The following is a 24,938-nucleotide window of genomic DNA, read 5'->3' on the forward strand; positions in this document are numbered from 1 at the left end:
GAACGGTATTCGGAAGCTGACCCCGGCTTGCCCTGTGAGGTCCACCTCGTCGACATGCACACCATGCGGCTCGGGACACGAAAACATGGGCACTGAACCTCAGACAAATAATCTGGCAGGTAAGCCAACGTGCCAACATTAGTCTCCTCTAATCCGTATGGATAGAACGCAGATGCAGATTAAAGGTCTCGCGGAAAGTGGAGTGCGTTGTCAACGGAAGCCGGAGGGCGGAGCCGCGGTTCCTACTATTGGGCGCCACGACGAGGCGTCAAGGTCGAAAGAACTCAAGATCCTTCAGCCACCCACCTGGGCTGACTGTCTGACTCTGATATCGCTTGAGAGCTTGACAGATGAGCACACCTAACAGTCTACAAGTTACAACATGTGTGAGACATTGGGACTGTGCTCGTGGATGATCGGATCAGTGATCAGTGGCTTGCTAGACCCCCACTCCACGGAAGCCTGTCCCTCAGACGTTCTTTTGAAATGTCACTCTAGTCACCTACGGAAGAGTTGGCGCGTACCGTACCAACTGAACGAGTCCAATCGTCCTCAACGCCCCTGACGCCAGTAAAGCTATGACGACGCAAAACGAGAGAACATTTGTCGAGGGTTGAAATTCGAATCCGCATCCAATAACCTCATGGGCCGTACTGGTAGAGCTCCGAGGTTCTTTTCACACCTCGACTTAACCTCCCTGTTTTGGATGGTGTCTGGGAGGACAACGTAGGTTCCCTTCAATTTGATGCGGTCAACGTCAGTGAACAACTTCTGCCAGGGTATGCTGTTCATGATGCAAGCCGATCTCGTCTGGGACAGATCGGAGATGAGCAGGTGTACTCCGTACGGGTAGAAGAACGGAAATCACTAGACACTCCCAAGAGGGGCACAAAGCGACGATGGAGAAGGGCACAAAGCGCCAGGACGCGCCATCAACTCAATGATTGACCCGGGGCATTGCTTGCTATTGTGGCATCCACGCAAATGCAAGGCCATCGTCCATTTTTTTTAGTGCCTATCCGACCGCACACAGACAACGCCAGCTTCATGGGACGGTAGCTGGCTTGCGTGGGGACAATTGCAACAGGTCACGTCGTACCAGAGAGACGGACGCCAGCCGCAAAAGGCGGGCTGGCCTGCCAAAATCTTAAAAAGTCTGGTTCCAGATCCAGGCGTGCAGAATCATCGTCCAAGGGAGGGGCGTATGGGATTTGACAGATGATGACCCTGCATCTTTTCCTCTCCTCGGGTAGCGACGCCTCGTAATGTACAGAGCATCCGTACCTCCAAGGACGCTGTGGCTACTAGCCCGCGAGCTCGGGCATGTCTCACCCCATGACAGCGATGGTCTTGGAATATGCCGAGTTTGGTGGAACAATACATTGTTATCCACTGGCAATTGCGTAGCGGGCCAAACCAGCAACAGTTCGCTACGCAGTATGTGATCGATTTGCACTCGACTGGACAGGGGCTGTGGTTTGGACCGGTACGGATACACAGGAGAGGTAGAGAGTATCCATACGGATAGCTGACAGAGAAGCATTGAACGCGTTCAAGACAAACAATGACGCAGCAGGGAAGCAGAAAAGTTCCGACCTTCCAACTGGTTTCTCGCAGAAACACTGAACGCCCGTCCTGCCCAGCTCCGAGCTCGACCTTGGGGCAGGTCAGCAGATCCCGTGCCTGATGTGCAACAGCGTTTTATACAAGGCGCCCTACCGAAATTCAGGGCTACCCCAAGGTCAGTTTTCTCGAGACTATGGATCCATGTCTGTTGCCCAACGTAACATGAAGCAGGGAAGGCTGACGGGTCAGGAGCTTGACAGTACGAAGTACACTAGCAATCGGAACGTACGGCGAAGCGGCGAAGCCGTTGTTTTCCCAGTCAATGGACATGTTCTTCATCGAGCTTGCTTCCGGTTAACAGCCACAATTCCCACTCGAGAAGAGCCACCAACCAAAAATACATGGATGGGTCCTCGGGGACGACGGAATACATTCGACGATCTTGCACCCACCAATTGGCGAGCGCCCTGCAAACAGTATCCCCTCCGTCTTCTTTCCAAGAACACTCACCATGATATCCAGCACCTGGAAGAAAACCAGTAATACTTGCACCTCACCTCGATCTTCCCCGTTGACTGCGGGCGTCGCTTGTTGCACTCTGGCTTGCTTGGCAACCATTGACCTTCTTCACACTCATGTTTCGTTGCAGCTCTTGAGCTGCTGCTCTCCCCTGCCGGAGAGCCAGGAGTCACCGTCAAAGCGTTCGTCGACATACCCACCCTCAGGTTTCACACCAGACTTCGAAATGATCAAAGCGCCATCCGGCCTACTCCCCACACCCACAACCCCAAATTCCTCATCTGATCTCCCTGTCCCTTGCCCTTGTCAGCTCCCTGCACGGCGGCTGCCAAAGCTGGATGATCGCATCAATCGGAATTTGGGCGAATCATGGTGGTTCCAAGTCCTTTCTGACAGGTACCCGACGGGCAAAGTCTCCTTGTCCCATGCTCGCAACTATCGACTAGAAGGGGTATTATGAGGGATGCTTGCGCCGGGGTTAACCCAAAAAAAGCCTGACAGCAAGTGGAGAGTCTTGCAGAGACCGCTCGACCTCGAAGCCAGGCTCGCCTTATGGAGGAGAAGCGAGAGAGGAGGGGTGCGTCTCCATTCCGCAGAGTCTCTACATAGGCATAGCCTGGATATCCGGAATACGAAGGTTCGAGTCGATGTCGGTAACAAAGTTGCAGACGAGAGGCAGAAGTGGGTTATCGACGCACTGTTGTGAAATTGACAACGTACCACGGCACGACACCAAAGTCTAGGTAGCACCATTCACCTTGGGCATGCTACCAATCTCACACCAGACCGCACGTACTTTGACTTCCGGCCTCACGCCCCCCCATGGCATCTCCCTATACCAGATTGAGATATCTGGCGATTTTTTGACATTTTCACACCAACGCGTGTAGCTCCAACCGGCTGACAAGGTCGATGAACTAGACCCACAGATTGCAGACGGCAGTGGTTGCGTGTCAGCGCGGCTCATGTCTATCGAGCATCGCCTGCTCTTCGGCTGGGTGGAAAGGCTTCCTTGCCTTGTCGGTGCCTCTGTGGGGATGCAAGCTCCGCGGGCCGAGTCTTTGACGGTGTAGCATCTGCTCATGCCTGCCATTTATCTTCGGCGGCCGACAACATACTGGAAAATTCGGGATCCCATCACTGCGAGGTTTCCATTGTCAAGGCCCGGGGTCCGAAGACACCCTTCACGTAGCGGAGACGTATGCACGACAGTGTTTGTGGCAACGACGGACCGAAGAGTATCCCCACCCGGCCCCCATACCGGAAAACAATCTCGGCGTCGTCTTGCTGCTGTCAGCACTGATTGGACCTGTCTTCCGATGACCCTGCAACAAGAGCCTCTCTGCCATGGATCTGCAACTCGCACTGGATAAGATAAGATAGCATATCTTGGTCTGGATAAGGCATCGTTCAGTCGGGACGACGTCTGGACACGGTCACGGAAGAAGCACGTTTCCCCCTCCCAACGACCTTCGTATTGATATATTTGTACACGGCGCGGAAAAACTGGAGACATCCCGATCTACTTTCACCGTAACGGCTGCTACCGTTCCATCGCAACATTCCATCTCATGAACGGCGGAGACGGCGAAGACGACTGCCTCATCTCCGTCGACGGGGTCTCCCGGTCACTGAGAGCATCATGCTGAATGACGCGGCTATTTTCTCAAGCTTTCTCTGTGCCGCATTTCTGGCAGTACCTTCAACATTCGGAGACAACTTCGAAAGGGGACTTGTCCGCTCATCTGTGACGGCCGGCAGAAACTTACTGTAAGCCTAGTCCCGAGCCACCACCGGCAGTAACTCTCTGCATCTGCTAACCGATGCTCACTCGCGAAGTTGGTAGCGAATCATGATGTGTTCAACCCTTGAGCCTAGTCACCTGATGTCGTCTTGAAGCAACCTTGTTTTCCGTAGTCAAGTTGTGTTGGAGGCGATCATACCAAAACACGCTCACCGCTTGCTTCCCCTCTATGGCTATTTTACTTGAGGGGCTCGAGGGTGTTTTGGACACATTCGAGATCCCTGAAAGAAGGTTCATCGAGAACCCAAAATAACCTTGGAGCAAATCATGCAGCTTGAGAACGACTGCACAGAACAAGCTCGGTGAACGGACGGTTTGAGGCTCACAGACGTTCCTCACGTCATCCTCGCTGACCGTTCGGCAGATAGTCGAGAATTGTCGTCCAGTGCAGGGTCTAGTCTAGGGGTCTCGACTCTCAACACTTGATGCTAATGAGTTCCCTTTAGCCACAGTTCTGCCGGGCCACGGTCACTTGCGCGGCCGGAAAATGTTTCGGCTCAATTGAACCATTCAGATGTCAGACAACCAGCATCTGATATAACGAATGACGGTCCGTCATCCCAGCGTCATCGTCCCGTGATTTCTGCTCTATTGCGATGGCGACGCATGTTTCTCGCCGTCATCTCACCCTAACACATATTCAACGCGAGGTTGATACTTGTGAAGTTGAAATAAAGTGATTACAACGATTCATCTGAAGCGAAAATTACAACACCATATCATTTGGGACAGTTCCAGAAGCTACCAGAGAGAGAGAGAGAGAGTAGCATGCGCAGCCGAGCCCGTCTACCATTTGGTACGGACTTCCCAATCATTATCCTACAACCACCAAACCGACTCCAATCCAAGTTCACAATGCGACCAGGGCGGCAATGAGACCTCCAAGAAACGCAACCGGACCCATTGTAGGCGCGGCATTCGGTGTGCTGGTAGCAGATGCGGACGCCGTAGCCCCGGTCGCAGCGGCGGTCGTTTGCGAAGCAGTGGCCGATGATGTCGAGTTGGCGCTCTTACAGACGACTTGATCGGGGACGGTGACGCCTGCTCCGGTGCAGATGTCTTTTGCGTACTTGACGGCGGTGTCCTGGTCGGCTTGAGGACAGGCACCGGCGAGACAGCATGCGATGCCGTCGAGGAAGCCAGAGTTGGAGCAGATGCATTTGACGTCGATCTGACTGCAGCCAGCAATGCCACTGCCAGTAGTGTATTGATTCACGCAGCCTTGCTATTCATTCACAATCCGGCCGTTAGCACACAAATCACAGGCGACTGCGAGCATCTTTGGCACTCTAGCAAACGAGAGAAATCAGTAGGACCAGGGGGGGACGTACAGCGCACGTGGGTAGCGCGTTCTGCTGCGCGGCGGCAAAGCCGGCAAACGCGACGACTACAGCGGAAAATCTCATGGCGACTGTGTTTCGAAGACGAGAAGACGTGTCGTGCGTAGTCTGAGCGCGTCAAAAAGGAAGCATCGACGAAGAGACAATGTTTGCGACAGCACGGATGAAGTTGTAGCGAGGAGAGCAGAAGAGTAAAGAGTGAGGCAAAGGAACAAAGAGGACTCCGAGAGGGGAAAAGCTGAAAGCTTGTTGCGCTACGGATACATGGCACTGCGACCGTGGCGGCATACCACTTCCCCGATTCAAACTATCACACTCAGAATGAGCGCCACCATCTTTATTTTGTTTCCCCCTTCCATCAACCGGCCCCCTTGGCCATGGACGCTTTCGGGAAATCACACCAATCATAACGTTGCACCGCTGTCGCAAATGACTTGTCTCATTTGCTGTTGCTAGGTTCTTATGAGCTCAGTTAAGTTTAAACTTCGGAGCGCTGGAGCTTATTGGGGAACTCATTTGGCAGGCTTCCAACTTGTTAGTGACTTAGCAAGCATGCTAAGTCAGGGTCCCTTAGACACTCAATGGCCTAGCCCACCCGGATGACCTGGAGGCTTTGTGGACGGTCACGGTGCCCTGCTCCACTCAGCTTGAGGATTGAACGGTCCGGGAGGGGAAGAGACATGGCCGTCCGGGGGCCCGGGTTTACCGGCAGCTCCGTATCGGTTTGCTCCCACGATTTGCTTCTTTCCATTCCCCCGCCTTACACCCGTTGTTTGGGTTACCGCCGTGTCTGACCGCGAGGGAGACTGAAACATCATCCAAACTTCTCAGAGGATGTGGACGCGTGGCACTCACCTGTATGGGTTATTTGGTCGGGACGGAAAAGCTCTTTGTCAACTCCACGCAGACCAGCAAACATTCTTCCTTCCCGTCTCCTAATTCTCTGGACGACGATCAAAAGGCTATCCATACGTGCGTCTTGCTCCGGCAAGATGAGGCGGAATCAAGCTTGCAGAGATCCCTGGGCCGCTCGGCCACCACCTTTGATCACCTTGCCGGACGGCCGTCTTTCCCCGCACCAGCCGCCTGACCTCCATATCCAAGGATTCGGGAGAATTGGCGTAGAAAACCGACATTGGAGACACGAGCACGGGCGTGCTTTCATCTCCGACTCACGCTCGGAGGCTTAGACTGCTGGCACCATCCACGTAGTCTTGCATTATGCAGCAGCATAGATCGCCCGCTCGATGGCCCGGACCGCTTGTGCCTTTACCTCGCTTCCAGGCGCGGGCGACTCTAACGACAGAAGCCTGGAGGGTAATTCTCTGCGCCTGTTATGGAGGAGCAAGCCCGGCACGAATACGGGCGCCGTCTGATCTCTGTGCTGCGTCCAGTCCGTGCTCCTCCCAGTTCTATTGACCGTAGGCGCTTGTGAGTGTCTCTGAGCTGTCAGTCTGCGTCACACTGAAATCACAACGAATGCCTCGCTTTGTTACCACCGAAGACCTCTGCTTGACGGAAGACCAGAGCTGAGCTTGTACTACTTGAAGATTTACAGTCTTTTCCATTGGGGAAGCTGAACAAACTTTGTGTCACATCGCACGTGATGCTTTTCGATTTCGACATTTTGGAGAAACGTCGTTATCGGGAACAGAAACTGCACGCCGAGCCGGGCCAAGCCCCGGCCGAGAAAGCTTGACGGCGCAGCACAAGACAGCGAGAGAAAGAGCGGGACATCACCCAGGAAGCGAATGTATTTGGTTCTGACATCCCGGAGCAGGACTGCAGCACCCGGCAGATGGAAGTGGGAAATCGTACGAAGCTTCCGTACTAGATATTGCAACCCTGGCCGACCTATTTCCTCCGACCATATGCTATGAAGTCCGGAATGTCTACACCGGGCCGATTTGTAATTGGGCCGGCTCGGACCAGTGACAACCAGTGGATTGCAAACCCGAGGCACCGAAGTTCTCGCTAGAGCATTTGGTTGGATCATCTATCAGGGGCAGATGCAAGCCTGATCGACGAATGGGCAGCAATGATAGCCGAACTCACCAAAGCTGGAGTAGGAGGTGTAGGGAGATTGCCAGACGCCTATCAAGAGCCGCAACCCGATGACACTGCCGGCTACTAGAGGATGCCCCCTCTGGCAGGATACCCGATGACAAGGAACCATGTACGTTTGGCAGCAACTTGGTGGTAGTACACTGTCAAACTGTACACCCCTTCATGCTGCTGAGACTGGCCCCCTCCTCCGGCAAACAAAGGTCAAATATAGAGATACGAGGCGGGAAGAGCAGTCACAGACGAAGTGACGGCTCCAAGCGCCGGACCGCACCCGTCCCTACTCTACCACTGCCGCAGGGCTCTCTCCGTATCCATTGTTGCTCCAATGTCTAATTATCCCGTACCACATATATACTTTCAATAGTGGCGCCCGGCTCGCGGCTCACGTCACCGATGGACCTAGCGCCAGACTAGTCCTGCTGTCTAGCAGTCCGCGGCATGCGAGCGTTGTATGCCGTTTGTCCTTAGGGGCTTAGTGGGCTAATTAGCTTAGGATTTACAGTACTGAGGTAAGAAGTTTACCTCCCATGCCACTTACATGGGCCTCGGGAGAGGGGCTTGGGACGATGAGCCTTTGGGGTGGGTTTGGTGACTTTGGTCCCTTTTTTAGCTTGAATCCCGTCCTGGTTCAAGCATTGCGCTGGCTTTCTGTGGCTTGCAGGCTGGGCAGGGTTTTGCGGGCAGAAAGATGCGAGGCTTGTCGATGTTGCACTTCTACCCGAAAGCCACACGAGAGAATACGACGAGCAAGTTTTTTTTTCGACCATCTTTCCCTTTTGTTAGTTTGACTGACTGATCTACTTCGTAGCGTCAAAGGGACTGGCTGCGGGCGGCTAACAAGACTCTTCCTCCTCAACCGAGGGAACGGAACGACGCCTCATTGTTCAATTTTTTTTCTTCTCTTCCCTTATTTGGCGCCAGCGCGAAGGAGACATCAAATGTCGTTGGTGAATCTAGACGCCACGGTGTGCACGGGTCCATCCGCTTGACGTTCCAGTCCGGTTTCTTGGTGAACGACGACGAAGACACGCCCCCCTTCATCGACATCGTGGGCTTGGAAGAGATATGTATGCCTTAACTCGCCCTTCCCGCCCTTCCAACCCACCCCCGGGGGAGAAATTCAACCGGAGGAGAATCGATCCGGAGGGAGAAGAAACAGCAAAAAAGAAAAGAAGAGGAGACGAGGCTGAAGGAAAGCGAGACAGAGAGAAACATCCGAGGCACTCCCATGTTGCGCTATGGACCGAGACTAAACCCCAAGCGAGGGAGAAAACAGGAGAAGAGTCCCACGTCCCGCTTTGGCGCCGCTCCTTTCTTCGACTTTTTGGGCTTCGCCCGCAGTCTGGGCAGAATTGGCGCTACAGGATCTTCTTCTTTTTTTTCGGCACACGCAGTAAGTTACCTTAGTTCCCTCGGCTGTAGTTGCTCAGGGCACGCGCGCGCGTGTGGGTGCGTTGTTCGCGTGCTCAACGAACGAGAAAAAAAAGTGGTCGCTTGACCTCACTTGATGTGATGCGAGAGAGAGGCGTGTGTATATGCATATGTGGGAGAGAAAAGCCATCGCTCGAAGAGAAAGTGGGACAACATCGACATCTGGTGTAGGTACACTTTGAAATCCTCACTGTTCGTTCGCCCTACTCTTCATCATCCCTGTTATTTTATTTCTTGGTAATTCTCTTTCACAGAGTCTAGTCAAAAAAGAAAATGTCTCATGATGGAGAGACATTGAGTTCAGGTTGGACTCCATCGAGACGCATTTCGATACTCGCTACTCTCGCTACCGCGGGACACTACTGGTCACGAGACCTATCGAGACCTGTTTTCGAGGCCCGCCGTCGTCTGACGATGAATGTGTGAAGAAAGTATATGCAACGCCAATGTCGACTTTCATGCATCGTGGATACGAACATCATGAGACGAGCGAAAAGACTAGATAGAATGCAGGAAGTTTGAGCGATTGGCAGAGGGAAATGAGCACCAAAATGCGGCGTTACTGAAGACTCGCAAGAGAGGAGGAGCTGAGGTTCAAGACGGGAAGAAATGCAAAAACGATTGCACCTGCCGGAATTCGAATCCGGGTCCCTCGCTGATTCTGAATATCCCGAAGTGTGGGAAGTGGAAGGCGAGGATGATAACCACTACACTACAAGTGCTGTTGGTTCATGGTGGATACCGAGGCAGCAACCTCACGATCAAGGGAAAGCGGCGGGAACGGATGGACTGGACCCCGCTCTGGGGGTTTCTGAGGTGCGTTTGTGGGGTTGATGGGGTTTGGTGGGATCGTGAGCTGAGGGATGATGTGTGTGAAAGGCAATAGGAACTCCGGGGGTTCCATTGTCACGATGCTTGAGTCGGAATATCCTCATCCGCTGTGGGTACCGCGAGCATGATAGAGTAGGCATCCTCGGTTTCGTCCAAGATAACTCCACTTACACGATGTCGGCGGCCCGTTTATGCTCAAGACCGCGCCTAAGCTGCGAATGTCCTGTCCCTGAAGTTGAACCCATCAATCCGTGAGTCTCGGTGAGAATAGCCATCTCAATATGGTCTCTCAGGACTTGGACCTCCCGGGTATGGTCCTCGCCCCGCGTCATCCACGGACATTGAGTCACCAAGCTCCCGGTTCCCCGTCGTCGGCATACTCTCACTCACTCGTCTCTGATGACCAGCTGACTCTGATGAAGATAAGCCAAGTTCCAAACGCATTCGTTCGGTATCAATCGGGGTGGGCGGAGCCATCTCATGAGCGCAGCGGGAGAGGGCTGGATACTACAAGTTCGACATATTCCCAAGAGCCTTGAAGCTTGTAATTCTAGAGTGATGCTCATCAATTCATCTCATTTGACTCTTCGCCACATGTCTGTCTCGAGTTACCTGTTGTGACTCAACGACACCCACGTGCAAAGAGTGATGGTGACGGGTTGCCTCCAGCCTTCACAATACCTTCACCAGAGTCCTCTCGAGTCGCCGTAGGCCGCTTTCTAGACCTCTATTCATCGCTAGAAGTTCATTGAAAGTCTGACTGCCAACCTAACTGTATCCAATGACCATACTCACGCAATCGCTGCAACTTGGTGGTAAGTCTACTCAATCCTCAAAAAAAAAGTTGACCATTCAGCCAGCCATTTCTCCCACGGAACCTCAACTCGGAAGTGAAGTTTCACCTTCACATGACTGAGCACAATATCTCGTTCCCATCATAATCCAAGGCATCATCTCCTAGATACCATGTTTCCACAGGCTTCTCGTTCCGGGGATAGCGATATGGCAACTCCCTCTGGCTCTCCAAGACCTCTGCCACGACCTTGAGGCTCTTCCTTTCTCGCTCTTTCCGCATCAGTGCATCGACCATATGAAGTCGCGTCCCCAACCCCAAGATGCTTTCGCAGTCGGAATCTTGTGCTCTCGCAAGTTCGTATTCAATCTTCTCAAAGGTTTCGATCATGTTAACATACAACAGTATGTAGTTGAATGTGGAGTAAGAGTGGTTCCCACAAATATCGTAGTATAAGTCTCCTTTGATCAGATCGAGTAGTTGCACTCGACTAGGCCTGACGCGATCCCCGGACATGACTTCAACCGGCGTACCGTTCCGGCCGGTGCTGGACTGGTGGGGCCGTGTCTCACCGAGCTTCTTCAACAGGGCATTCCCTCGGGACAGTAGCTCTTCATCGTCCACACCTAAAGCTTTCTTGACGCGGTCAATCAGACTCTTCTCATCTTTGGTCATGCTGTTCAATGGAGTTTTGGCAATCAGCCTTGAAGCGCGGAGCAAGGCCAAACTAGTTCGCGGACTAAGCTCCTTGTCCGGTATCCATTCAATATGCCAATTCGCTTCTCGGTAGACCACCAAATTAGACTTGGTATTGAAGGCCACGTTTCTGCTGACGTCGATTGAGCGATGGTATCCCGCTGACTTTGGGAGGGCCGGCTTTGGTTTCGCTCTGCCATCACCCCATAAGAGCTCTCCAATGCTGAGGAAGGCTTCAGCAAAGTTGGACCGTGGAACTTGGCCATCGGGGAAAAAGCTATCTCGAAACATGTCTTGTAGTACTTGATAGTGAGCCAAAGGCTGCTTTATGTGCCCTTGCTGTACAAGCATGTTGTGTAGATGTATCATTGCCGTCGGTTCCTCGAGGCTGTCCCAAGTGAGCATGCTTGTGCGGTAAACCCTTTCCAGGCCTTCCATCACTCCCACACCACAGAGGTACGGAGAGTACCTCCACATACCATTGGGTCCGGTATGATCAAAGCGGGATGTTGGGAGTATGTCGCCAGTCATTGGCACTGACTGGCCCAGGAAGTCGAACTCTTTGCAAAAGACGCTCACGAAATCCATCATTGGCTGCCTGTGGGCGTGACGCAATTCTGCCCCGTAAAAGTGAGCCATCAAGTTGGCAGACCGAAGAATTCCATTGCTGATCCCCAAGTTCTTGTCGTCGTTTTGAATATTGCTGTCATCCTTTGTGCTGCCGCCTACAGACAGCTCAATGTCGCCGATGTATAGTTTGGTACCGCCTTCGCCTTTGCCTTTGCCTTTGCCACTGCTCTCCTGATTACTGTTTCCTCTGGGTCTACGTCCCAGAAACCCATCAATGTCTCTCATCGGGCCAAGCGTATTAGGAGATCGTGGTCCAAGGACATGCCCCCACCGAGTGGTGTTGGTCCAGCCACATGATATGGTGAAAGCATCGACAATGCATTGTAGCTGAAAGACGCGATGAGGCATGATGTCTTGGAGAACATCCGTTCCTGGCTTCTTCATCAATAAAGAAGTGACGAAAAAAGCGAAGTCCTGAAGACCAAGAAGTGGTTCAGAGCCCGCCAACGGACATTTGGGTAAGTTTTCAAGCCGCACCCATTCTCCCTCACGGCGCTGAATGGCTGTATAGGAGTTGACGAGATCATAAAGCCAGTTGATTGTGTATGATCTTCGCCACTTCAATCTTTCCCTCTTCGTGGTATGTTGTAAGTCTAGCGTGGGATCCCAGTCTTTGATCTTGATAAGCATCTTCGCAGTAGGCTTCCCATCCTCTGACTGTTGATAGTCTTCGAGGAAATCAACGAAATCTCGGTAGGTGCCAAGCAGAATGTACTCTTTCAAATCGATAGAGGTCGTCTTGTTTCCTCCATGCTGACCACCCGGACTAAGTTTTGCTAAGGCTTTGATGAATGAGCCTTGTGCAGTCTCGAGGTTTCCACGGATGATGGCTGCGACAAACGTCTCGTATGATTGTAACTCTGGGCACTCGCCGAAGACTTCCAATTCGGTATCCTAGACCATTTCAATAGCGACTTTAGACAGTGTACCGGCAATAGCACCGTGCAACCCACAGTATGATGCCTCGCGCCAATTATTCTGGAGATAGTTTCTGAGGACGACGCACTCCTTGGCAATTGCGCAAGCAGCCATAAAGGACTCGGCTTCCACAGTGCCATCGTCTTCGACGATGCTGTATTGCTCAATAGGTACCTGGTTTAACAGGGCCCCGGGAGCCTTCTTCGCCTTTTTCTTGCCCTTGCCCCCTCTACCCGATTTCGCTTGGGCTCGCCTTTGGGATCCACGAAGAGGAACAGGAACGGTGTCAGTTGAGTTCTCTCCTGAGCTCTCAAGGCTGAGGCTTTTTAAGTCCGATGCCGAGAAACTGATGAAGTCGGCAAGTTTTTCTGGAGTCAAATCGCTGGTACTCGATCGACCTTGCACGCCTCTTGACTGCTCGGTATCTATCCAGGAATTTCCGCCGAGGGCAACGAAAGTTTCGGTAACGAGTCGGACAAACGTGTCGTGGATCTTGATGTCTTTGCCGTACTGAGGGTCTTCCTCGCTTACGATGCGTCGCAAGAAGGCCAGGTGCTCCGTCCTCGCGTCGATGACGGACCTGAATAGTCGGAATGTAGCGGGCGGTATCGTCTGCATGTGCTTACCCACAAATTGTGCGACCGATTGGAAATCGTCGACATGGATCTGTCCGGTTGTGTTGAACTCGATAGGCGACTCCTAGGCGCCGTTGTCCCTTTTCCGTGTCTTGAAGATGAAGTTGGATGCGTGGATCATCCAGTATGCGAGTTGCCTGGCGTCGCGTTTGTACACGACGAAAGGATTTAATCCCGCCATTACTTATGATGTAGGAGGAATGCTATGACGTCGGCGCCGATGGCAGGCTATGTGATATGGTCTCCCAATGATGCTGCGGCGTTCCATATTAGCGAATGAAAGATGCAGAAGACTCTCATCTAAATGATACATACAAGCTATTCGTATTGAAAATGATGGTTGGGCTGCTAGTTTCAAGCCGTCGACTCCTAAGAAAGGATTGTTGTCGGCGCCCTCTTTGGCGGGTAGTGCTGTGACGAGGAGGGATGCAGCCCCGCCCAAAGATCTACGCAAGAGCTGTGCGAGGACGACGAACCACTGAACTTTCTTGTGCAGCTACGAGGGCACTTCCCTACCATAGGAATGCCTTGCAGGACTGTTGCGCTTGTCAGCTGGATCCCGGGAAGCTGCTAAGCATGTTAGGTTCAGTTTGGAGCACGGAAGGCGCATATCGTGAATTCACGCCATCATGTTGCTACCATCGATTCTAAGGCAGGCCGGCGCTCACTTCATCCCAGGGGCCCATGTTCCTGCTGGCTCTGCCTTACATAAGATATCAACGCTCTTCGATGTGAATACAAAGGTTAAGAGGACTGTTGAGAAAACCCTCCTGAATGCACCATCCACCTAGTCTCACCTGTCGTCCATCGGGCATGAAGGGTAGGTCGAAAGAAGAGCATTCGGTAAGCTTCCACATTTGGCCATCCGCTGCCCTTGAAGAAATGCAAGGGACGGATAGATAGTAAGTTCGGAGAAGAGATACCTTTAAATTAACCAAGCCGCATATACACTGCGAAGAAAAGAATACTCCCCGGCGTCCAGCGTGGAAATGTCACGCTGGACTGATAGCTCTCGCCTGCTCCAAGCTACATAATCATGTAATGCCATAGGGCCATCAACGTCATCAACACCTCTTTGCTTCTATAACCGTCCATGCGTTTCAGAGACTTATTGCTTGGCCTGCTCACTCAACCAAGTCGTCGTTCATACGTTTAGTGATGAAAATGATACCGATGATGCGAGTCGTGTGCCCCGGGAACCAGAACGCCATGTGCCCGATGAAGAATGCAACCTTGCGTCTCCCGATGCTAGATCTCTATGCCTGTTTGCACCATCCACAGTTCGTTTTTTTTGCATCGTGGACTTCCCGTTTCCCAAGTCGTCTAAGTGCGGCCATCGATTACTAGGGCCGCTTCGTTGGTGACATTATACAAAGTCTCATCTTTCTCGTTCATTGGCCCATAGCGACCCGGTTCTACTGTTGCATGATGGGTCTGTCAGGATATAAGCCCTGAACAATGGTCCAACACCACCGTGTAGAGCTGTCCTCATCCTTGAGGCCCCGAAGCCAATTGATACCCTGCGTAATCGTCATGTTCGCTGCCTCGTCGAAAGTTGAGTCGCAACGGCTCTGTCGAATCTGGAAGAGAGTGGGATGCGTCGCAGATAGGTGCAAGAAGATGAGTATGCCGAGGATGTTTTGGGACCAGAAGTAGAGGCAAGGAATCATGCGTTTGTGCTGAGCGGCGGGCGGAAGGATAATGGGCCAGAGGAGGCAAGCCTCTAAAAACCTCTTGGTTGCGGACAAGTCTGTCTCAGTCAAGTTTTCTGCTCGTGTATGCAGCGCTTTGTACACAAAAGGTCGGAATAGTAAGTATTCGAGATGGTAGAATCGGGACCGTAGTATAGCTTCGAGCACATCGTTCGAGTTGGTGTAGAGTGGATCATGTAGATACCCCAGCATGGGAGCAGACTGCAACCCTTCCATGGCGTCGGCGGTATACAAGGTCGGTGGTGCGTAAAAGTGCTGATCAGGAACCTGGGGATCGAGAACAGGAAAGGATGCTTGGAATGCATCCAAATGCTGCGTCCTGTCCCAATGCAAGACGCTGGGCAAAGAAGTGTGCCATTGGTCGAGCTGCGAAGCCAAATCACCAACTAGATCTTCGAGAGAGTCGGCTAGATCAGGCGAATTCCAGTTTGATCTCGAAGTGGATCCTCCAAGAACTGGTGTATATGCATCGTGTCAGTGGGGGGTCAAAATACTGGAGATTTCTTCCGATGAGACATATGGGGAGAGGCCGGCTCGCTGCACTTGCGCCCATCCCAGGGGATCCATACGCGAGGCGCACATCAGCGGCAGACGCAGGTGGCAAAAGACCAAGAATACGAAGCCAAGCGCGGATGGAGACTCCGAACAAGGCGTTATCGACGTACGTCGAACCAGGCTGGGAAGAAAGTGGAAATGGAAATATGGACGGAAATGGAGAGAGGGTCCAAAACCAGGAGGGGGACGACGGGGGAAAGGCAATCCAACTCACTTCTTCTCAGGCTATTGTGGATCTTGACCCCCAGGTTTCGCAATGAAATCTGGTGTAGGAATATCTCACCACAATTAGATCTCCTGTCGTTGTGAATACTTTGACTCAAACTCGCATCTTCGGTATGAGCATAGGCCGAAAATGTTGGTAGTTGCATGCTGGCCTCTAGCTTCTCGAGGCCGGTTAAAGGGAGGTCAAGTTCCAGGTGAAGACCGCTGCAGCAAAGCACCGGTTGTTAGATGATGGATTCTTGTGGCGGGAAGAGCAACCCTTGCCACATTTGAAGGTATACTGAGTAACGGAATGAGGAGTGCAAAATAGCAACGAAGGAGATGCAACAGGAGTCCCTTGCTCATCCGCAAGCTGAGGCTGCCGTGGCCAAAGATCCATGGGTAGAACAGGGGCTGGGATTGGGGGCTCGATGGGGCCAGGAGAGGAGGCGTGGGTTGGGGTTCTCGGGATGGACTGTAAATCTGCGATGCACGTACGTTTCCATGATGGAGCAATACCAAAAGGCGCGGCGGATCTGATCGCCGCGCACTGAGCGAAGTTCGGCAGAGTTACTACAAAGGTCCGTCAGCCCATTTCCGGATCAGCACCTCACCACCGCCATTTAAAGTCTCAGACAGCCCCAGCTGCAGACAGACAGGCCAACGTCATTGTTGCTGCTTCTACTCACCTGGTAATCAACGCACGGCAAGCCAGGGACGCTGATATGTTCATTCTCCAGAACTCCTACGCGAGATTTTGATTCAGCCAAATCCGTCCGGACACTCTTCCCCTCAGGTGTTCACTCACCACATGCCTAGAACAGCACTCATAGTACAGCCTGTCGTTGGTCAAGCCAATTCCGGGTTAGTCAAAGTTTCACACCATACAGGAGGAGGTCCGCACTCCGAGGTGCGGCCCGGGCGGCCGGACCCGGCTCCGGGAAACTTACCCCGCCAAGATATACATCTGGACATTCTCCAAAGCACACTCTGTCATTGAGAATCCCAAGCGCCGCCGTGCTTCGTTGAAGAACAGAATGCCCGGCGGCCGAAATTCCAAGTCGTTTGTTGTCCTGACAGGTTCACCGACAGGGTGGTCCTCGAAGGCCGCAAAGGCACCGCCCGATCCTCCGACGAGAGCCACCTCAGCAAGGGCCAACACTAGACACACCAACGTAGATGCCGCATTTTCCTCGAACTGGCTCCTGATAACGTCCTGTAGTATTTTCTCCATGAAATATTGACGATCTAGAACAGGATGGATCCGATTAAAGGTATCGAAATACGTGTTGACGCGGTCTACAAGCGTTGTGTAGCTCATCTCCGTCAGTCCTGGCAGTGGCCCTTCCATCGGAAAGCCCAGCGATATACGTTCATGATAGCTCGCTGTTTCTAATCCGCCTCGAGGAAGGCGCCGGTCTTGGCCTTGCTGATGGAACAACTCGGACGGAAAGTCGGGTTCCCGGAAGGCGGATTGGAGGTTCGGGATTTTGGGCCGGACGTCTTCTAGCTTCTGTCTCACTGCAGGCCATGCCATCATCTTGGTGACTGCAGACGCATATCGGTATGGGACCTGCTGTGAGGGTTTCGGGGTAGGCCGGCCTTGGGCCTTCAAAGTACTTGTCGATGAAGCGTCGTCGCCACTATCTTCAGACTGCGAAGAAGACGGAACGCTGATCTGCATGTTCTGAAGCTGGGCGAACAGTTGCGGTATTTGACTAGTGTTGTCGTTTATGTTTTTCACGATTTCGAGTAGTTCAACCAAGCTTTTGTCTTTTCTATGGCCAGTTAGCATGTCCAGACTGAGCTGACAGCGTTGCTCTAGGACGTGATCGTCGGCTCGCTCCAGCCCAAGAAAGATGGGCAAAGAAGGAAGCAAATGCTGATCTCGCTCCCAGGAGTCGCGCTAGGGCTGCTGACTTACTTCGTTGGTACTGGGTCTCCGTAGAAGCAGTCAAGCCCCTTCTTCTCGCAGAAGCCACAGGTTGGCTTGCGTTCGTCGCATTTCTGCTTCCTAGTACGACAAGTCGAACATGCCTACAGAGATGTCAGACTGAATCCAGGCCAAAATCGTGTCACGCCTAGAGGGAATAGAAAGAAAGCGACTGCATGTTCTAGCGGATCAAGGTAACGGCCCTTCGCCTTGCCATCATCTACCACTGAGCACTTGTCCAAAGCCCTCGGGGTAATAGACACGAAGACCACAAGGCCAGTCTAGAGATGGTAAGGATAGGTACGAGGATCAGGGCTGAACTTACTATGGCGGCGATAGGGCCACGATCCTTCTTTTGGTACATTCGGCTGGAGCCCGACCCCGTTGAGCTCGAAGCCACAGATTTGGAATCGAAGTTCATTATTCACCTAATAGTGAAGGGGTTCGGGAGGATGGTCGAATCCAGGGGGGTTCGGGTCATTCAGTGAGATTTGGTAGTTGATGTTGAGGCGAAAGGGTGGCATGCTAGGCTAGGCAGGGCGACAAGAGAGACAGAATGGTCGAGACCTGCGGGAAAAGAGGCCCAGCTTAGGCAAATGGTCTGGGGTCGTTGAGTCTGCAGAACCCTAGTGGCGATGAGGGGGCAGCAGCGGCCAGGAGATTGACCCAGGGCGATTCTCGGCCGGGCGCAGCATCCGCGAGCTACTGGGGCAAAAGATGCAAGTTGATTTTGGACGTCGGTGACGAGAGGTAGTTGAGGTGGCTGCGAGGGTCCTTGGCGAGACTCAGATGAGTCCCGATGAGGTTGTCGACCAGTTGAACGAGGTGCAGAGTCCTCGTTCAACATGGGAGATGGTAGGAGACGTGGAACCGGTGCCCGTCTTTTCGACCAAGAGAAACGGCACGGCAGGCGGGGTGGGATATGGGTCTGGGTCACCCGGAGCACATGCCGTGCACCAGTTGTTTTTACTCTCCTGTTCTCTTGCTCCTCGGAAGTGTGTCTTTCTTTCTTCGTCCCTGTCTCTCTGTCTCTCTCGGTCTCTCTTATTTTTGATTTTTTTTGGATCTCGATTTTGTCGGAGAGGAACGTGCGGCACCGCCGGCGCTGCGGGTGGACTCAAAGACTACACCGGGGGACGACAATGCCGACGAATGTTGTTTGTTGACTGCTAGACACCACCGGTAAAAACCGAGCGGAATGTGTGGTACACAGCCTTTCGGATTTGTGTGTGGAAACAGAAGGCTGGCGAAGATGCGGCAAGAGAGAAAAAAAATTGTATTTGATCGGAGTCGTGCCCGACTCCCCGTCACGGCGTTTGTCGAAGAGCAGTAACGCAACCTACGCACTCAGGAGCGGGAAGAAAAGGCTTAGACGAGGGCAACCAGAACGATAAAGGCAACGGCAGCGACGCTCAAACCACGGACATATGCGACGACAGCAAGGCAAGAAGCTGAAGCTTCCGAACAGCCGCAGTTGTAACTGCTTGCTTATGCGCCCTCGATACGAAGCGTTGGAAGAGAGATTCGTCCTGTACAGGAACCCTACACGCGATGCACAATTTCGATTTGCTTTGCCTGGGAGAGGCCTGAAGGGGTGCAAGGGGACGCCGACACGGCCCAGGAGTGGTAAAGTGATGTTCTACTAGCAGGACCAGATCACGAAGCGGAGCCATGCGAGAGAGGGCGTATGTTGATGAGTCTTTACCCCGTTCCACGTCTTGGGGGGGCAGTTATGACCATAATATATGCAGAACTGACCGTTCGAGGCCGCAGGGAATCGGACGCTAGCAACAGCCAGGTTGGGACGACAGACTTGGCTCAAAATAAGTTTCACTGCTGCTGAGGCACCCGAACCCGAATCTAGACAAGGCGAACACGCTTGTCGGTGGTCATCGGCGCGGCGGCAACGGCAACGGCAATAGCAACAGTAGCGTGCCAACAATAGGTAGCGCGGCATAGATGGGTTGGTTGCGTTGAGAACACGGGTATAACGAGATGAGATGCGCCATGAGTCTTGTGAGAGCGATACGATGCGATGGGTTGTGCCGCGCCCAGGCCCTTGGGGGGGTAGAATCAAGAGTCATTGGTTACCATCCTCATCCCGTTCAGCCTGGGTTTCCAGAACAAAAGGAGACATTAGCTTACAAGGGTCCTGAGCTAGTCGACCAGGCCCATTAGTAAGGTGAGTGAGGTATCGAGGAGACAATGTATGGATACATTAGATTTGTGCTTGAGGCGACCGCTCCACGTTTTGCTTTCCCCGCGACATGGCCTCACGCAACCTCCACCTGTTTGGGAACATACGCCAGAGTCGGTGGCTGTGTGTGAGAGTCTGTGTGATTGTGCGCGCGTGCGTGTAGGTATGTGTCTACGGATGAGAAGGAGAGAGAGAGAGAGAGAGAGTGCTTGAATGTATGTGAGTGAATATGTGAGTGAGGGTGAGCGTGTGTGTGTGTGTGTGTGTGGTAGAAACAGCGGAAAGAGGGCATGGATTGCTCCGGCCATCTGCAGTGTCTTCGTAGTTTACCTACCTTACCGTACAGATAGATACCTTGCTTGGTCCAGCAGCCAGCTCCGCCGTGGCAAGGGTCAGCAGGAGGCAGAGACAAGACATTATTGGCGACGGTGACGGTGACGGAAGGTCACCAAGGTCCAGTTTCCTTCTGGCACCTCCCAGTTAGACAGGCCGGTCCGTCTCGGTCGATGAAATTTGCTGGCGTGTGGGCGTGGATGGACGTGGATGGGCGTCTGCCGCGTCCTAATCCAGGTTGCAGGAGAGGTACGGAGTAGAGAGGTAAGGTTGTCGTCTGTCACTAGTACATAACCCGCTTTATCCTGGCGTTGAGCAGCATCCATTTGGTCGGAGCCGGTCCGGGGCCCTGCAACAGAAACAGGATAGCCCCTCCGCGGTAGCGAAGCGCCCAATGCGTGTGTAAGATGGCAAGGTATCGAGTCTCCCGCCAGTGGGCTAGTCGCCCATCCTTTCATTCTTGGGAGTGATGTGCAGCGTCTGATAGACACACATACAAAGTTGCAAGGGCAAATTGTTCAGTAGCCCTTTGGCCATGTCTCTGATGCCGAGCCTGCGGAATAAGCTCACTGGAGCTAGGTACTGGGGGAAAGCATGGGCGTACCGACACATCCCAGTATGTTTTAGTCAGTGCCGGGATAGACCCTTGATAGGATAGGAAGAAGAGGAGGACATCTGTAACAGATTGTTCAGTAAGTAGATGTACTGATGAGAGAGAACAGACCGGAGTGGGTGGGAAACAAAGAAAGAAAGGCCCGACGAGTGGGCAGTGACGAGAGCCGTTTGGTCCTTTGGACGGGATCGAGGTGTAAGGTAAGGTAGGTTGACGGATGGAGGGGGAAGAGACAAGACGGAAGCGATTCATTCCCCGCCAGCTTCCATTGTGTGTGCCCCTCTTTCGTTCGCCTGTCCCCGGGGGCACCGAGCACCCTCCTAGCCTGTTGCCATCTCTATTGAATGTGATTGAACAACAGGCTGAATGGACGTTTTGGGGCCCTATTCATCTTGGCTGCTCATGCGTAGCCCGTCGAACAACCTTCTTTGATATCGTGGAAATCTTTTGACGCAGGACGGTGGAGGCAAAGCGAGGATGTTAACCGTATATACTGCCGAGCTGCCCGAGATTCTATACGCATAAAGAACGCCACAACCTCTGCGTTTAATGAAGAGATAGAGAGAGAGAGAGAGAGAGAGAGGAGAGAGAGAGAGAGAGAGAGAGAGAAAAGCCATAAAAGTCCACGAGGTAGTTTGAGAAACGAGAAAAAGCCACTAATTGAGGGCGTACTGCGAGCTGTCCGCTTTGGGTCGGGCCTCAGTTAATAAACCAAAGCTCAGCAGTGCAAGACAGGCGAGTTGGTGGTTTTTGGGGGGAAGACGAAGTTGGATTCGGGCGTCTCTCAATACGTCACCCCCATGCGGCCGTGACGTTGTGTGCACCCTGCATATTCTGGACGGCAAAAGAATTTAGCTACGTCACCTTGCTTGCTCCTGCCTGAAGCGCAAATAAAAAAGGGGGCCGAAAAAAAAAGAGCCGTTCAGAAGACGGCTTCTTCCCTGTGGGAGAAATGTTACTGCAATGTCTCGTCTACCTTACCTCCCAGTGCACCCTAGATATGCTTACATAAATGAGGGCACATAGTAAGAAGGAGAGGAGAGAAAATGTGGCTTGGAAGGTGCAGGTGAGGTAAGCAGCCACTTCGTTTGAGGTATTCAGGTACTCTGTAGACGGCAGAGTACCTGCCTTACCTTAGGTATTCGTGAAGTAGGTAAGGTACCTACTCCGTATCTTCTTTGAAGAGGCAAGTAAGGTACCTAGGTCCTCCGTATGGAGTACTCCGTACTCGAGAACGAAATCCAACGTCTTATGCGGCATGCAAAGTACCTCGGACATCAGACGAGCTTTGAAAGTCGTGACCTTACCGCGGGGCGTGCCTCATCTCTTGTGTGTGTTTTTTTTCTTCCTTGTGAAGCCCCAGACTTGAGGTGACTTCAAAAAGTGCCGCAGGGCCATCTACCCTCCCTCCCTTCCATCAACCTATGTACATGTACCTGTCTACCTAATTAGCGTGCTGTCGAATAGATGAGATGTGGGCAAGGCCCGTGAGGGGAGGCACTGGGAGGTTGCTTTGCAGTCAGGCAGTCGCGCAGTCTCGCATTGTGTCCGTATTAGTTGACCCTCTCTCTCGCGCTCTCACGCGGGGGCCGAAACAGAGCGCCCCATGATCAATAGCTGTGGAGCACAAGTCCGGGCCGTGCAAGCGTTCAAGCCTCCCAAGGACCCAAAGTCTCCCTCGCAATGTCTTGGGTTCCGACAGAATGTCGCTCCGGCTGGCCCCTCACCACCCAAAATTGCGATGCGTCTTCGGTGAGCGGGGGGAGGCCGGCGATGAGGGTGGACGGCAGTGTGAGTGGGCGGATTGTCTGGGCCGTCTGGTAGGGGGTGTGGGAGAAGGTTCCATCCGAGGGGGCCATCTCATCTGAATTGGATCTGAGCCAGATCTGCCTCTTCCTAATTGGGGCCAGCGTCCTCGCCCGCTCGCAACTCGGCCTCCAATGGCCAAGGGCCCTACCTAACCTAGGGAACCAGCCCGCGCTAGCCTGCTGGTGTCGCTATCCAGTCCTGTTCAATCCAGATCCGGGATGGCTAGCGTGGCTTCTTATAAACCCTCCACTTCTGTTGCCTGAGAAGTAAATCGCGAGAGTTGATTAGGGCCTGCCTGCCATTGAGTTCCATTGACAGCACACACACACGGCCACACACACACGGCCACACACCGTGGGTATGTACCAAACACCTTCACTCCGACGGAACCCAGCATGTTCTCTGTCGAAATGAATGTACCTACCTACCTAGCATCCTCAGGTAGTGTACACTAGCACTAGGTAAGGTAGTAGACGTCCACGTCATCTTTCCTTGTCCAAACCAAGACACCTTATGGACTTGTTTCCGCTCTAGAAGGAGCGCACCTCGGCTCCCAAGGTGAAGCGGCGCCTGTGCGTCGCTAATAGTGTCTTAGGTTGGAAGGGACGACCCGATATGCAAGGGAGGTGCGGATGGGGTCGAGGGAAAGCACGGTTCAAAAACTTACATGTCGCGCCTGCTCTTCTAGACTTACTCTCCCTCTCTAGAGTTCTTCCTTCAATCTCTTCTAATGGAAAGAGTATGATTTGATGCTTAGCCATGTCTGCAGGCGGACAATTACTCCTGCGCATTAATTCGCAGAGGATACTTTGTAGAGACATAAGTACCTACGTACAATTACATGGGATTTTTGTCGCATCGCGGCATGCGCATGCTCCGCTTGCCTGATCCCTCTCCTCAAGCGTGTTTGGAGACTAGGGCCTGTACGGAGTACCGCAGTAAAGGCAAGGTTCGAGCGACAATTCTCACGAGGAGAGAAAGAGAACATTACTGTCACTGCCTTTCTTAGCAGGCCTACATGCCTAGTATTCTACTGGAGTAGCCGCTTGTCGACTGTCGTAATCAACTGGAGGCTCCGGAGAGACGAGGGCCCGCTGGCGAAGTGAGGTAGTTGAGCAGGATGGGCTTACCTGCCGTGAGAGGTTGGTGGAACATTCGAGCCCTGGATAGCTCCGGTGAGGAGCAGGACCCTGAACAGGCTTGACGCTAGTTCGATGCTGCCTTCAAAGGTTTGTCCTAGTTGCAAATAATAATGTCAGGTTTTCCCCATTTACGTACCTTAACCTTGATTTGCATACCTAGGTAATTACCTCGTAAGCCGCCCTGTGACTTCTGAGAGGCCTTCAAAAGCCAGCGGGGTGCTATCTGACTCTGATCCGGTATCTGTTCAAATGCTCCATTTCAAGACTTCCGCTCCACCCAAAGAAATGCGCGAGGTAGGACCCAGCCATGAGTATTATTATTTATCCTTGACATATCCTTGGTCCAGCGGGGGTTTCTCGTCTTTGAGTCGGCGGGACAGCTCCCCAATCTGCCCAAGTTGTCTCTCTGGGCTTTCAGCCTCTCAGTTCCCTCATGCCCTGTACGGAGTAGGCCTGTACTCCGTAAAGGTGTGCCAAAGCCGTAAGTCCGGTAATCTGTAACCCTCTGCCTCAGGTTTTGGCATCCATCCCATGTCATCTCTTTTGCTGACCAACATCTGTCGGGCCATCACAGGCTTATTGAGTACAGTAGGCAACGGGCCAAGGTATCCATCCGTACCTGAATCCTGAGGCGCAATTGCTGGGGGCATCTTCAAGTTGGTTGGCTGAACCTTGAACGGATGATCAAGATACGTACCGCGGTCTTACAAGCTGACCAATAATCTCCGACGCGCGGATCCTATCACCGGGGCATTGTAAGGAACCAGTGAGTGCAATCCGGGCACTGCACACGTCTGATTGATCCATGACTCCCAACGTCTCCATCTATTTCGAATCCGAGAAACCGAAGTATCTTTGTGCCATAGCTAAGGTATCCACGTACCCATGATACCTTCCTGGCCTCGAGCCCTCTTCCAACCCAAGTCCGGAACACATACGGAGTAGACGAACGGGGATACCACCCTCTTTTCTCACTTCCCCATCACCCGTCATTCATCGATTCCACATTTCCGACTATTGCTCCCCAAGCCGACTCTCACACGATCCTGAATGCCTGACAGCTGCAGGGGGAAAATGGAAGGAACTTCCATTCTGTCAGCGACCCAGCCGCTCGCAGTCGCCAGCCGCGCATCTTGCTTGTTCCTCGACCATTCATCGGGCGCCATCTCGCCTCATCCCTCCCAAGCCTGACACCACTTCATCCCTGACA

General features: G+C 52.9%; 3 protein-coding genes across 3 annotated transcripts; all 3 read right to left on the bottom strand.

Moving 5' to 3' along the window:
- Positions 1 to 4,739: 4,739 nt before the first annotated feature.
- Positions 4,740 to 5,295, bottom strand: HER10_EVM0005049 (uncharacterized protein; the record flags this gene model as incomplete). The annotated part of the gene is made up of 2 exons (XM_035474674.1): positions 4,740 to 5,114; positions 5,221 to 5,295. The coding sequence occupies 2 exons, from the start codon at positions 5,293 to 5,295 to the stop codon at positions 4,740 to 4,742; spliced, it is 450 nt and encodes a 149-aa protein (XP_035330639.1).
- A 5,167-nt stretch (positions 5,296 to 10,462) lies between these two features.
- On the bottom strand, positions 10,463 to 13,257 carry HER10_EVM0002464 (uncharacterized protein; the record flags this gene model as incomplete). Its single annotated transcript, XM_035472173.1, has 3 exons — positions 10,463 to 12,535; positions 12,578 to 13,175; positions 13,226 to 13,257. 3 exons carry the CDS (start codon positions 13,255 to 13,257, stop codon positions 10,463 to 10,465), a joined length of 2,703 nt encoding a protein of 900 aa, XP_035330487.1.
- Positions 13,258 to 14,645: 1,388 nt separating this feature from the next.
- Positions 14,646 to 18,055, bottom strand: HER10_EVM0012610 (uncharacterized protein; the record flags this gene model as incomplete). The annotated part of the gene is made up of 8 exons (XM_035482003.1): positions 14,646 to 15,388; positions 15,712 to 15,926; positions 16,200 to 16,274; positions 16,391 to 16,446; positions 16,510 to 16,540; positions 16,652 to 17,479; positions 17,626 to 17,738; positions 17,960 to 18,055. 8 exons carry the CDS (start codon positions 18,053 to 18,055, stop codon positions 14,646 to 14,648), a joined length of 2,157 nt encoding a protein of 718 aa, XP_035331067.1.
- Between the last annotated feature and the right edge of the window lie 6,883 nt (positions 18,056 to 24,938).

Source organism: Colletotrichum scovillei (genome assembly GCF_011075155.1).
Source record: "Colletotrichum scovillei strain TJNH1 chromosome Unknown Contig00008, whole genome shotgun sequence".
In the NCBI taxonomy this organism is placed as follows: domain Eukaryota; kingdom Fungi; phylum Ascomycota; class Sordariomycetes; order Glomerellales; family Glomerellaceae; genus Colletotrichum; species Colletotrichum scovillei.